At 37.2% G+C, this 14,824-nt stretch overlaps 1 protein-coding gene across 1 annotated transcript; it reads left to right on the top strand.

The window, feature by feature from the left end:
• The first annotated feature begins 1,014 nt into the window (after positions 1–1,014).
• On the top strand, positions 1,015–12,602 carry LOC103068173 (UDP-glucuronosyltransferase 1A1). Its single transcript, XM_007434912.3, has 5 exons — positions 1,015–1,998; positions 3,087–3,218; positions 5,823–5,910; positions 7,019–7,238; positions 8,505–12,602. Exons 1-5 carry the CDS (start codon positions 1,081–1,083, stop codon positions 8,800–8,802), a joined length of 1,656 nt encoding a protein of 551 aa, XP_007434974.1. The 5' UTR covers positions 1,015–1,080; the 3' UTR covers positions 8,803–12,602.
• The last annotated feature ends 2,222 nt before the right edge of the window (positions 12,603–14,824 follow it).

A 14,824-nucleotide genomic window follows, 5' to 3' on the forward strand; every position in this document is an offset into this window, starting at 1 on the left:
GATTATCCACAGATGGGCTTATCCGTGAGTATATATGGTAAACATATTCACAGGCCCAGACTAAAACAAACAAAACAATAAACTATACAGATACGAAAGAGGCTGCACAAATACCTCAGTAAACCCATTAACTTCAAGCCTGGGAACAGAGCTAACTTTTAACGGCTTTTTGGAACCCCAGGAGAGGAGTGCCATTTGTATCTCTGGGGGCCAGGGGCAGCAACACCGAAGGCACACTTCTTTGGTCCCGCTAGATGACAATATTCAACAGAGGGGACCTAGAGCGTATCCAGTCTGTACAAACATACTGAGTGGGCAGAAACAATTGGAGATAAGCAGTCTCTCAGATAACCAGGCCCTATGCCATGAAGGGCTTAAAGGTGACGATCAGCACCTTGAATTGTACTTGGAAGCCTACTGGGAACCAATGCAGCTCATGTAGCTGCAGTGACACATGAACATACCATGAAATGCTCGTTATTGCTCATGCTGCTGCATTTTGTACCAGCTGCAGCTTCTGGATGGTCTTCAAGGGCAGCCCCATGTAAAGCACATTGCAGTAGTCCCATTGTGAGATAACCAGAGCATGAGTGATGATCTGAAGAGCCTCCGACTGAGGAAGGGGCACAGCTGGTACACAAGATAAATCTGTGCAAAGGCCCTTCTGGCCACAGCTGCCACCTGCTCTTTTTAATGAATTCTTAATAAAATGATATGGTGGCTTGATCTGGTCAAGGATTTTGACAAATAATTATTTATTCATCAAACCTCTCTGGCCCAACTTTAACCTTATAGTTAATCATTTTATCTCATAATTGTAAAAAATTATGAAAATGTTACAATGTTATTTTTTTCCCTTGCATCACAAAAGACACTCTTTTCTATTTCAAAATGCATTGCTGAATTTGCAGCAAGCCAATTATTCTGTGAATCTCTTAAGGTTTGTTTACTGAATCAACCTTTGACCAAGTTTTAAAACTCAATTGTACTACTTTGACTGCACAGAAGAAATTAAATATTTACAGAAAAGAAAGAGCTGAAGGCTCACAAGTTCTGTTTCATATGTTCATGTAAAGAACAATGGGTTCTTTGCATTCATTTACCTTTGGATTAAAATGCAACATAGTTCGAAAGAAGAGTTCTATGTTTCAATATATTTGCCAGCCAGCTGCATGTTTTTTACTTACTTTTTTTTTCTGGAGACTTTCGGATGGAGGGAAGGTGTTGGTAATACCTATGGATGGCAGTCACTGGCTCAGTATTCAACCAGTTATGGAACGCCTTCAACACAGAGGACATCAAGTAGTAGCTGTTGTTCCTGATGTTAATTTGTGGATGAAACCATCTGAACATTACATAGTGAAAACATTTGCTGTACCCTATTCAACGGAATACTTGAAAACAGAACTTCAGAAATTGGGTCATAAGATTTTTGTACAACAGCCTTTCCTGACAAGAATTACTGAGACATTTGCAAGAATAAGGAATATTACAATGCTTTACTTAAATAACTGCAAACAGCTTTTATACAACAAAGATTTGATTACTTACCTTCAAGAAAGCAGATTCAATGTTGTATTTATGGATCCAGTGTCTCCATGTGGACAGATTGTGGCTGAGTATTTATCCATCCCTTCTCTCTTCTACTTACGTGGAATTCCATGTGGTTTAGATTTTGAGGCAACTAAGTGTCCAAATCCACATTCTTATATCCCCAAATTCTATACGGGCAGTACTGATTATATGACATTTAATCAACGAGTGAAGAATTTTTTAGTTGGTTCATTTCAGTTCATGATGTGTTACTTTATTTACTCACCATTTGAAACTTTGATCAAGGAATTTCTGCATCGAGATATGACAGTACTGGAGCTTTATAGTCAAGCCTCAATTTGGCTTCTGCGCTATGACTTCGTGTTTGAATATCCAAGGCCTATCATGCCAAATATGGTTTTCATTGGGGGTATAAACTGTGCAAGGGAGAATCCATTAACACAGGTTTGCTTTTTTTTAGTCATACATATTTTTCAAAATGTCAAGTTAGGATTGAGATATTTGACAAAATTCAGAGAGTTAATACCAAACTATCAAGTATTATTTGCCATAATATTAAAGAGCATGATACAGGTAGTCACTGGGTTAAGAATGCCTGGGTTACAGACAGCCCATAGTACAGAGCCTATTGTAGCAAAATTTGAGTTAAATACACAATGATTCAAGTTAAATACACAATGGTTCAAGTTCATTACACAATACTACTTATACAGTATTATATAATAATACTGTTCTGGCTTACATTCAAATTCGACTTAAGGAGAGACCTTGGGAACAGAACTTGTTCTTAAACTGGGGACTACCTGTAACTGTATAAACTGGCTTGGTTAAGCATGTTTTATGAACAAAGGCAATATTATTGTCATAAATACCTTTAAAAATCATATTTTGTAATTTATGCAGCTTTGTTCAGAAGCAGAAAAAGATAAATATATGAACAGAAAACAGGTAGATAAGGCTACCTTCATCTCAAGATCATGATCTCATTTTACAGCGGAAGTCAGGATTTTTTGTTTTTATCTTTTTGGGGAATTAAAGACTAAATTACTAATGATTACCTGCTTAGGAATCCTGAAAAAGGCTCTTTCCAATAATTGTGAAGTTGAAACAAAAATTATATCAGGAAATACATAGCACATAATTAAGCCCTATGATGCTTGCAACGTGGATTACTAAAATCCATAGCATTTTAAATATTGGATTTTTACAATATTAAATTCTGTAGTTGCTGTAGAAAATGAATAATATATTTTAATGAGTTAAAGATGACTGTTTACACTTGACATTGACTGGATTGAAACATAATTTAGTTCCTGGAATTATAGCTTTGCATATTAGTGTGTTGTGATTTATGTCCCAAATGAGTATTTTTAATTTTTTTTAATTCCTAGAATTGAATTGAATTAATGTATTTAATTCTTTGCTAAATTATTTGCATACCAATTGTTATTTTCTTTTTTGTCACCTATTAAGATGATAGATTTTGTTCAAACTGTTTCAAATAATTTATCTGTGAAATTTTATTTTGATAGGAATTTGAAAGCATATTGAATAAATCTGGTGAAGATGGAATTGTGGTGTTTTCCTTGGGCTCAATGATTTCTGAAATTCCAATTGAAAAAGCCATGGAAATTGCTGAAGGATTGGGAACAATACCACAGACAGTAAGGAAAGGAAATCTAAGATCTATTTTAAATTCTTATTTAGAAACTCAGCTGTTAGCCACATCTTTGGAAAGAGGGAGAGGTTTAGCTCAAAGAAAACCTTCAGCTGAAATAAGACAGAAATAGCTACTGAGCTGTACACTTGACACTCTATAAATATATTTCAGATGTACTCATGTGCTCTTCTTTTTTTCAGTTAAGGGTAGGATGGGTTAGAGTGCTATGTCCAGTTCTGCGCATTACATTTTAAAAGGGGAATACAGAAATTGGAGCAGGTTCAGTGGACTGTTATCTGAATTATAAGGGGACTGGAAACCAAGCCCTATGAGAAACAGTAAAAAGAGCTGGGGATGTTTACCTTCCAGAAGAGAAGACTGAGGAGGAACTCTGACAGTAGTCTCCAGATGTCTAAGAAACTGTTATGTGTAAGAGAGAGAAGATATATCCTCTGTTAAACCAAGTGGAAGACAAGGATTACGGGATGAAATTAAAAGAAAGGACAGTCAGGCTGAATATTACAAGGCATTTCAGGATAGTAAGAGTGTTAAGCAATTAAACAGTCTGCCTAGAGCAGTAGTGGGCTATCCCTTGACTAGAGATTTTCAAATTGAGATGGATGGCTCCATCTGTGATGGTTTAGTGATTCCTGCATGAAATAGAACAAGCCTGTACAACATATGGCCCATGGGCCACATGCAGCCCATCAAGCAGCCTTGTGCAACCCAACATTTTTTAAAATAGTAATTTTATTAAAAATTACACTTACAATGATTTTAAAAAATTACAAACTGAAAAAAAATAGGTGCAGAAAAAAAGAAAATAGAAAATAAAGAAAAAATAATAAGAAAAGAATTTTATAAAGAAATGATTTCCCCCTTCATCACAAGTATGAACAATTTTAGTAACTTACCACCTTCTCTTAAAATACAACAAATTATCTCTTCTTCCTATATCCCATTTCTTATCTATAAACAAACCCTTAAAACCTCATCATTTCAGTCCTGATCAGCAAAAGTCCATTAAGGATTATCAGAGATAACAACCTATCTATTTTAACCTTGATCAAATAAATCAACTTTATATTCCTTCCTTTTAACGATCTTTAGTCCCTTCAAATAATGTCCTAGAACTTGATTTATTTTCATTTTTTCTTTGTCCCGTCTCACAAAATTCTTCAAAGCTTTAACAAACCTCTTTTGTAAATCCAGTATAGGAAAATTATCCAGGTCGCCCTCTTGGTTTATTATTTGTATATCACTTTTAATTATTAAGACATCAGCTGGTTTTTGTTGTATGTCCAGTGTAGCATCTTTTTCCATATCATTCTTGTAGCCTGTTATTTTTAAATCCACTTTCAGATCAGTCTCAGTCTTGTCCAGTAAAATGTGTTCCTCTTCCATAACATCTTTTAAACACAGTCTATCTGTAGAGGCAGACACTCTTAAAATTAACTTCTGGGTCCATTGTTAAAAAATATCCTTCAATATGCCCAATGTTAAAATATTTTGCTCCATCCAGTGTTCTCCTTTAATTGTAATCTTTAATTCCTTCTAGTTATCTCTAGTGTCCAAGCTTCAGTCTCATCTTATCATTTTTTTTTAAAGAATTCAAAACAAAAGCATTTTCCCACAGGAAGTATTCTTATAATTAATTCCAAAATCATATTTCAAATTCATCTGGATCCTTAGTCCATTTGTAACTTTCCAAAATCAAAGTTCTAATAACCCTTTTATTGTTTATTCCAAAAAAATATATATTTTAAAGTCCTTAAACTTGTATTTAAAATTTCTTTCACTAAGGATTGAAGGAAACTCACCTGGTGCTGTAAAACTTGTTGATCCAAAGGTTCGTCATAGCTGAAAAGCAGTTAACAAGCAATTACTGAAGTGATTAGAAAAGGAAGTATGCAAACTTAGTGTCCTTTCAAAGGCATCAACCTCAGTTTGAGCAAGATGGCTATTCCCTTGTTTCCCAGAGCTCTGAACCCACTGGAGACCACTGTCTTGTGGTCTCCTTGTGAGGAGCAACTGCCTGGAGCATTGTGGGTGATCTCAAGCCCTCTCCTTGTCCAGAGAGGAATTACAGAGAGCTGACTTACTCACTGGCTCTTCATTCCGCCACAGTCGTTGGCTCCGTTTTAGCAGAGCTATCTTCAGTTTGCCATTTCTTCCCCAGAAGTCACAGCCCAAATTTTTTTAAAAAGTAGTAAATTTAGAGGGAGCATTGCCACCACCGGCTTTAGTGCTTCCGCCACTCTGCTAGCAATGGAACAGCTGATTGGCACATCCAGTATTTCCTTACAGTCCATGAGGGCTTTTATTTTATTAATGTGGCCCATTCCCCTTGATGAGTTGTGGAGGCCTGGAGTAGAGGGTAGACTGGATTAGGCCCCTTTCAGCTTACATACGTTCTGCAGTTCTAAATATATGCTTGTCAACTGAAGTCATTGTGAATATTTGACAATATCTGTTAAAATGGTGTTTATCAGGCGCACCTTTCTTGTAGATTAAAATGTAATAGATTAACTAGTTCAGATTTCTACAAATATGAAATAGTAATAAATATATTTCTTCATCCACTTTCTATATTTTCTATTCTACAAAGGTGCTGTGGAGATATACTGGTGAAGCTCCAGTCAACCTTGCGAATAATACAAAGCTGTTTAATTGGCTTCCGCAAAATGATCTACTTGGTAAGTTTGGGTCAAAAATTAAGGGGCTCTGCTTTTAATTAACTTTTGATTTTGCTTCCATTTCCTTATGGTGCTAAACATAGGTATATGTAAGTAACTTTATATGTATTACCCACCATCAGCTAATACCAAATGCTATAAAGTAATGCAAACTTGGATGGACCTATTCCCACTCCAAAAAATCTTTCTTTGGAAAGTGAAATCATTCTTCATGGAACATTGTACCAATATTATCCTTTAAGAGCTAAGGAAATTCTTGAATATTCTAACACCAGACCTGCTCTGGCTTTTTTATCATGTTGCTCCTGCAAGAGAGTACAAATATATTCAGAGCTGAAACTGATCAAATGGCCCATTTTTCTCCTTTCTTCAGACAAATTTGGGGAGCTCACCTATCACCTAGCATAAAAATGCCTGTTCCTGGGGAAAATAATTAGTATTCCTTCTCAATCCTTTTTCAGGAAAAAAGAATGGGTGAGTGGGTAGGTGACTTCTATAGTTTATCTAGTTTGGCATTTCATTCTTTTTTTTTTCCTTTTATTGCTCAGCGCTTGTTAAAAACGCATTAAAAAATACATAGATTTGGATAGGCTATGCTAGATTTTGTCTGAAGAAGTTCCAAGAGTTAAAATCCTTCTGTTCGTTCATGTCTATTCCTAACTTAATTACATAAAAACGCCCAGGTTGTTCCTTCTGTGCTGTAATACAAGAAATTGAGACCATTATTAAAAGATTGCTTTCTACACTTGAGGAGAGCTGAGATCTGAAATAAACAAGCAGCTGGGATAGTGATAGAGAGAGGGCCTTTATACTCTGCTCCAGAGATGTCCCAGAGGACAAGTTATACACACATAAGCTATACACACATATGGAGTAGCAGTGTGTGGCTGTACCTCAACATCCAGTGTTGAGGATTATGCCAAGGCAAGAAGTCTCTCCTCATCATTCTTGAATAGTTGTTATTCACAGATTAACATTTTAACAATTACCCTTTGATTTATGTGGCTGCATTTATAACAATGCAATTTCCTCATATATGGTTACCTAGCTTCATAACTAGCAGAAAAATAAGCATGCTTGTCTTTCTCCACCTATCTTCCTTGAACAGCTCATCCCAAAACCAGAGCCTTTATTACACATGCGGGCTCCCATGGGATCTATGAGGGGATTTGCCATGGAGTGCCAATGGTGTTAATACCACTTTTTGGAGATCAAGCAGACAATGCAGTACGAATAGAGTCTCGAGGAGCAGGAGTGAAACTGGATGCAATTAAAATGACATCAAAGGACCTGTCTAATGCACTGAGGACTGTTATTTATGATAAAAGGTGAGTAGTAGAAGGGATGGTGGTAGGGTTTCTCATAGTCATTTCTACTTACAGATATGGATTACTTAGAGGAGATAAATAATAGAATATCCTGAAAGGGCCACTATGTTATTCTGTAATTATTGCAATAGTTATTCACATGGATTGGATCCTCTAAAGTGGTAGTTATTAAACTGTGTTCTATGAGTCTGTAAAGTCAGAGACTGATTGAAATATCAACAATGAGAAGATCCATAATGGTAGACAACATTCCCTAAAAAACAAAGCTTTCTTTGTTCCAGCATATTTTTCCCTGTTATAGTTGCAGGAAAGTTTGATGTGTGTTCTAGAGTGCATTCTTAGCTACCCAGTACATCCATGAAGAAACACAAGTCACTCTAGTGGTCCATGTTAATCAAGACTATCTCTCAAATTCCAGAATTATAGGGCCTTTTTTTGGAAAACCTAAGAATGCATTGATAAATAAATTAGCTTGCCAAAGGCCCTTTTCTCAGTGGTGCTGTACTTTATCAAAAGCTACAGTTATTTATTTGATAGTGAACTCAGTATCAATCCATGCTATCATATTTTGCAGTGATGCCTGGCTTGCTGGCAAACCACTGTGGCCAGCTGATACTCCATATTACTGACTTTATTATGTAAGTGATCAAGGGTTGTATGTGTGCCTTTGAGTCAATTTTGACACCTGGTGACTGCCAGGACTGGTTCCTGCAGTTTTCTTGGCAAGATTTTGGAAGTGGCTTGCTCTTGCCTGCTTCCTAGGGCTGAGAGAGAGTGATTGGCTCAAGGTCACCCAGCTGGCTTTGTGCCTAAGGCAGGACTAGAACTTATAGTCTCCTGATTTCTAGTCTTAACCATCACACCAAATTGGCTCTCATATTAAAAGGTTAGGTTACAAGTAATAATACAGCACCATAAAATTCACAAAACCTCTATACAAACAGCACCTGATTAATCTTGTCTGGGCTATGGTACTAACATAGTCAGACTTGGTTAGTACTTGGATAGGAGATTACTAGGAAATCCCAGGGCTGTAGACTAGCCTAGCCTGGAAAGTCAAAAAACATCCCAGAAGTAGTGGAAAACTATTTCCTTATTGTTGCCAAGAAAACCATATTGATGTGTCCATGAATTGAACTGGGAGACTTTATATATGCACAGATACATGCACACATACCCCCCATATGAAGAGGACCATGCTTTTTTTTTTGTATTTTATTTTATTTTGTTATTGGAGAAGGTTTTAATTAAAATCTTACTATTTAGGTATAAAGAGAACATTCAGCATCTTTCAGCTCTTCACTTAGACAGACCCATTGAACCTCTTGATCTTGCAGTACATTGGATAGAGTTTGTCATGAAGCACAAGGGAGCTCCCCATTTGCGACCAGCAGCTTATGACCTCAACTGGATCCAGTACTATTCCATTGATGTCATTGCCTCCCTCCTGGCTGCAGCATTCTTTTTCCTGTTCATCTCAGTGAAGGGTTGTCTGTTTTGCTGCAAGAAGTGTTTCTGCAAAAGTGCAAGACTAAGCAAAAAAAACAAGTCAAAATCCCAATAATGAGAAAAAAAGTCAAGACAAAATGAGGTAGGTTATAAAGAAAAAAAGGAGGAAAGGGTCCTTGCTTTTGTTGGAAAGTGGCAACAAAACTCAGAAAAATTAGGTGCTCTCCTTTGGTGCCTTCAATCAAAGTATCAACGGCAGCCACTTTGCTCTGCCTGGCCACCTCATTTTGATGGAAATGTGCTCTCATGCAGAATGCCATGAAAGGCCAGCACAATGGCTGTTTTGACTTTTCTAAAAGGGGGACACAACTGTGCTTTGCAAAACTGCGTTAAAGGGGTGCTTTGTCAGTGGCTTGATTAAAGTGAAGCACCTCTTGAATTTTTCAAAGAGCCTGTTTTTAGGGCAAATCTTCAGGTGATCTTTTAAATGAAGCAGAAAACAAAATAATTTAAATGAATCATTTAAAGCCTACATTAATAAATTTAAGGGGGTTGTAGGTATGTTTCAGAATCTTATAGTTCGTGGAACTCTTAAGAAATCAGCTATATATCTAATTTGTCTTCTACTGTGAAGAAGTGCAGGATTTTATGATTTTTTTAAACAGTAAATGAAAAAGCCAGCAAGAATGATCAGATAATAAAGATTGATAGGTGGTTTTGCACCTTTAACTGTTATGCAGGAGATGGAATTTTCAGTAATGTAACATAACATACAGGTAGGGATGAAAAGATACATTTGTTAGTATTCTCTCTTTTACAGAATTCCTGCTTCCCTTTACAATTAGTCACTGTGGAAAGAAAACAAAAAAGATGGACATATGTTATAAAGGATTAAAAGTGGACTCTAGACTAGAGCTTTAAATGTGAGTCATAGGCCTAGAAAAGCTGAAGATTACAGGTTTTGTGAATGTGCAAATATAAAGGACTAGCTATCATGGTGCTCTAATACTGCAACATCTGGCTGAAAAATATTCATCCAAGATAGGCTCTGCACTGTCTACTCTACACACTTTTATGGTGCTCTGTGACATTATTGTTTTATACTTATACTTTCTATCCCTGAAGTCATGCTATTTTCACTCTAGTTTCTTTCCTTTTCTTCCATTTTTCCACAACATCTACTCTGGACACCACCAAAATATGCTCTATACTACATTCATAACCTGAGAGAGAGAGACAGAGAGAGAGAGAGAGAGAGAGAGAGAGAGAGAGAGAAAATCAGGATGGAAATTATTTTTTTAAAATCCAAGCCTCAAACTTAAGCCCAATATTTTGTGCATATACATAGCATCATTTTTGCCTGGTAAAAAGAAGTCAATTCTTTTTAAAAACTTCATTTATGGAAGTGACTGTTGCAATCACATCCTTTCATTATTCTAGTTCTCACAAGATTATTTCAGTAAACAGAGATGCCATTTTACATCTGAACAATTCCCTGCACAAATATAATTCATGCATAGAAAATAATATATATGAGGGATATGCAAAAACAATTCGACCTGGTTCACAGTCAGATCATCGGCTTGAAAATTCATCTTGAGTTGGTCTGGAGAGAGAGGAATAATTTATCCCAACTCATTCCCAATTTTATTTGGGGAATTATTTGGGAAAACCTAAGCACCATCCTCCCATGTTTCATTATGTGGAAAAAATGCAAATATGTAATAATGCCTTTAGTATTTCTGCTTAACACTTTCATTTATCTTGTTATTGTCTTATTACTTTAAGCATGGCTGTGGATTCCAAAGTTTACAGTGTAGCCTGCTAAATCATTTCACTAAATGGTAAACTTAAAATTGGGGTTCAGTCTAAAATCCCCCCCAAATAGTGCATATAGCACTAATGCAGCTGGAGTCATGTTGTTAGTTAGGAAAGAAGTTAATGGAATAATAGTGCAAATATATATTGATACTTATGGGCATTTTATTATTTTTAACCTGACAATATTAGAAGTTTAGTTCTTATTCTTTAGTTCTTTATGGGCCTACAAAAATGATCCTGAATTATTTCATAGTAACATGGCAAGAATGCGTGTATTAGTATTGCGAGCCCAGCAACAGAATATAGCAGTTCAAGCTGGGATGATGTCGGGCAGCAGGGAGGGCAGTACACCAACAGCAAGCCCGACTGTTCCCTAGAGCCCAACTTCAACTGTTCCCTAGGGCCTCACATCTGTGGAGTAGTGCCTCTAAGAGCCCTCAGTGACTTGTGGATGACAACAGCCACCCCACATACCCCCCATAATAAGATCACAGATGAGGGCAGACTTATTACAGACTGATCTGGCATTCAAAAACATCACCCAGAGCCCAGGACCATCGAGGATCCGGTTACTTAGTATAGAGGAAGAGTGCTGAAGGCCAGACATCAGGATCATTCTCATGCAGTGTCCTTGGCGTCTTCATGTGGAACCTGCCTTCAGATTCCCACCATATCTACCCCTGCCCATCACAGTCTCAATGTTACTGCCTATCCTCTCTGCCCCATTCCCTCCCACTCCTACCTCCTACCTCCTAGGCAGAGTCTCTCTCTCTCTCTCTCTCTCACACACACACACACACATATACACACAACCTATGCCACATACAGTACTGTGCAGAAGTTTTAGGCAGGTGTGAAAAAATGCTGTAAAGTAAGAATGCTTTCAAAAATATATATTGTAATTGTTTATGTTTATCAATTTGCAAAATGCAAAGTGAGCAAACAGAAGAAAAATCTAAAATCAATATTTGGTGTGACTATCCTTTGGCTTCAAACCAGCATCAATTCTTACACTTGCACACTTTGTACACTTGCACAAAGCCAGGGATCTTGTAGGATTAGAGTCAGGTATATGATTAACCAATTATACCAAGCAGGTGCTAATGATCATTAAATTCATATGTAAGTTGAAACAGTCATTAACTGAAACAGAAACAGCTGTGTAAGAGGCTTAAAACTGGGTGAGGAACAGCCAAACTCTGCTACTAAGGTGAGGTTGTGGAAGACAGTTTCATGTCACAGATCATACACCATGGCAAGACTGAGCACAGCAACAAGACACAAGGTAGTTCTACTGCATCAGCAAGGTCTCTCCCAGGCAAAAATTTCAAAGCAGACTGCAAACTCCACATTATGATCTATATCAGCAAAGATCAAAGAAAACTATTTAAAAGGTATACATATATGGTATTATACCTCCATATAAGTTGCTAAAATTGCTGGGAGAGGCCCAAATAAACGTTGGAAATGTGGTAAAGCAAAAGGTACCTGTATGCATGTATGGTGGTCCTGTGAGGTTGTACAAAGATTCTGGACAGAAGTGATTAGAGAGATTAACAGCATGGATATCGGAAAATTTAGTTATGGCCCCAAGGTATGATTACTGTCATTATTTAGTGAGATAACTCATAAAACTGAAACATAACTGTTCAATACATGATGGTTGCTGCAAGGTTGGCTATAGCACAATACTGGAAAAATACAGTGCCTCCATCATTAGATCTATGAAAAATTATAGAAGATTGTTGTTACTGAAAAATTGATATATAAAAATGGGAGATGTTGGAATAAACTAGAAAAGTTACCTTTGAATTAATTTGGGAAATAGTTACCCTGTTTGCAAAACATAATATGCCAAATTCTTTTTGTTTACCTTAATATATACAAGAATTGTTGATGGAGTCTTGATTTGTTCTTAGAACTTTTTAATAAATTTGTTAATTCTGTTGTGATATTTTAAAATTTTAACTGCTGTCTTTTACTCTGTTATTGTTTTTACTGTATATTTTATTATCTATTGCCAAGTCATATGTCCTTCACTCCGTATCTGTAGTTTGATTTGTTTTCTAAGCAAAATAAAATTAAACAAACAAATGTTGTCCTGATCTATATGGCATTGGTTTCTTAGTCTGGTCTAACTTATAGGGCTAGGTGAAAGGCTGGGGCTGGAAGAGTTCGGGAATTCATAGTCTTCATGGCCACCATGGGCTTATCCCAAATGATGTAAGGCCCAACACACATAGGTGGCCATCTATTAGACCTCATTTTCATTTCAGAGCAGTTAGTGATCTGGATATAGAAAGTTACCCCTTCATCATGGTCAGATCATTTCCTGGTCCAGCTGTAATTAATGGCTGCCCATGACTTCCACAGGGCTGGATCCATTCAGATACTCCAGGCACCTTCTGGATCCAGATGGTTTCTAGCAGGAAGAATTTCCCCCTGGCTGCTGTGACCAGTTATCACAGCATTGTGCCAATAAAGTCTTTCAGATTTGCTCAAGTCTGGGTAGGGCCTGGAATAGTGACTGGGATATTTTGCCAGGTTATCTGTAATTCTTTATGGCCTGTAACCACAGAGGAAGTGCTCACCAGGATGTCCTCCACCTGTGGCCTAGACCCTTGCCCTCATGGCTTTTTCATGTGGCTGGAGGGGGAATATTCTTTGTACCCAGGAGATTATCATTGCCTCCTTGTGAGAGGGAATTCAAAGCAACCTTAAAGAAGCTATGGTATGCCTCCTCCTTAAGAGGCCCTCCCTGGTTTCAGAGGTGTTGGATAACCATTGCCCAGTCTCCATCCTCCCTTTTTTAGTGAAGGTTGTGGAGATGGTGATGAGGAAACTACTGTACAGAGTGTCTTAGATTAAATGGATTATCTGGATTATTGTCAGCCAGGATTCAGACCTGGGCATGGTAGGGAGACAACTTTTGTTATCTGCTGGAGAACATGTTCTTGGATGAGAATGATGGTGAAAGAGTGGAACAAGAGACATCCAGTAGCAGCAGTCTTGTTGCTGAATACTCCAGCAGTGCTGGAGCCAGTGACCCCACTCTAATATTTACAGAACCAGCAAGCTCCAGGATTAGCAATCATCACCCAGATAAGCAGAGGTTACCACCAGGCACACAATCAAGCAGTAAACAATACCCTAATCAAGGAACTACCAGAGGAACAAAACAAACCCCCCACCCCACCAACACTAACAGTGCACACCGCAGTATATAAACAGAGAGCAAACCCCATCCCATTCTAGCACTGAAGATGTTACTTAGCCGGGTAATGAAACGTTTGCAAGAAAAGAACCAAGCTCAGAGAACCCCAAGGACTCCACAGTCACCTCTCATAGTCATTTCTCATTTCAGTCACCTCTCATTTCAAAATAGGCAGAAGCACACTCTTATGCTCAACTATTTTCAGTTCTCTTGACAAACATTCATTTCTCTGAGCAGGCCACATACTATGTACTACTTTCTGCCAGCATTTGCACATTTAAACATCCAGGTATCTTCCCAACTTTGCTAAATATTCTATTTAGCCACACAAAACCATCTGCTCTAGATTTATAACTTGCAATATTTACTCCGTTTCACTCTGTCAGACACAACTACCTTGATCTTTGATACATTAATTTTCAGATCCATAATCCTCACTTCATCATATAATCTACTGCAAATCATTTAGGTTGTTAGCCAACATCTGAGCATAATATACATACAAAAATACACATTCAAGTTCCAACCAGTGGACTTCCAACAACACAAGTATTCCTATACATTTATCCATAAATACATTATTAAACAACCCATTATACATCATACATCTTAATCCCTGCTTGATGTTGAACCATTTGCTAAACACTCCACTTTTTTTCATTGAAGTTTTACTTCCATCTACCACTCTTACTGCATTCAGTAATCAATTTTCAGTTTCATGTTCATGCACAAATTCCATAAATCAACCTTATTTACTTTATCATATGTTTTCTCTAAATCAAAAAATGTACAATAAATCTCTTGTCATTTTACAAAAAACGTTGATCATGTAGACATCTCTGACATTCTTCAAATCATTAGGGACATTCTTTACACACACATTAAATTCTCACAGCAAGCCACATCCATATCTGAGCTGTAAAAATCTGGATGGCCACTTGATAGTAGTAAAGACATACACTAGTCTTCTGAGTACAAATTTTTGTACTCAGGTACAGTAGCCCTAAGATGCCCAACTAAATTATTCTCTCTCATCTTTTCACTTAGTCATCTTTTGGAAGCAAAAAGCCCTTGCTTATAAAAAAGTCCTCGATTACTTATC

The sequence above is a fragment of the Python bivittatus genome, unplaced genomic scaffold (genome assembly GCF_059951505.1).
Source record: "Python bivittatus isolate LINGU-HERP-01145 unplaced genomic scaffold, Pbiv_v1 ctg000200_np1212, whole genome shotgun sequence".
Classification (NCBI taxonomy): domain Eukaryota; kingdom Metazoa; phylum Chordata; class Lepidosauria; order Squamata; family Pythonidae; genus Python; species Python bivittatus.

Excerpts from the sequence above, each read along its gene's own strand:
- LOC103068173 (XM_007434912.3), top strand. The coding sequence starts at position 1,081 with ATGGGTTCTTTGCATTCATTTACCTTTGGATTAAAATGCAACATAGTT. Across the intron at positions 1,999-3,086 it reads GGGAGAATCCATTAACACAG|GAATTTGAAAGCATATTGAA; the intron begins GTTTGCTTTTTT and ends TTATTTTGATAG. Across the intron at positions 5,911-7,018 it reads TCCGCAAAATGATCTACTTG|CTCATCCCAAAACCAGAGCC; the intron begins GTAAGTTTGGGT and ends TTCCTTGAACAG.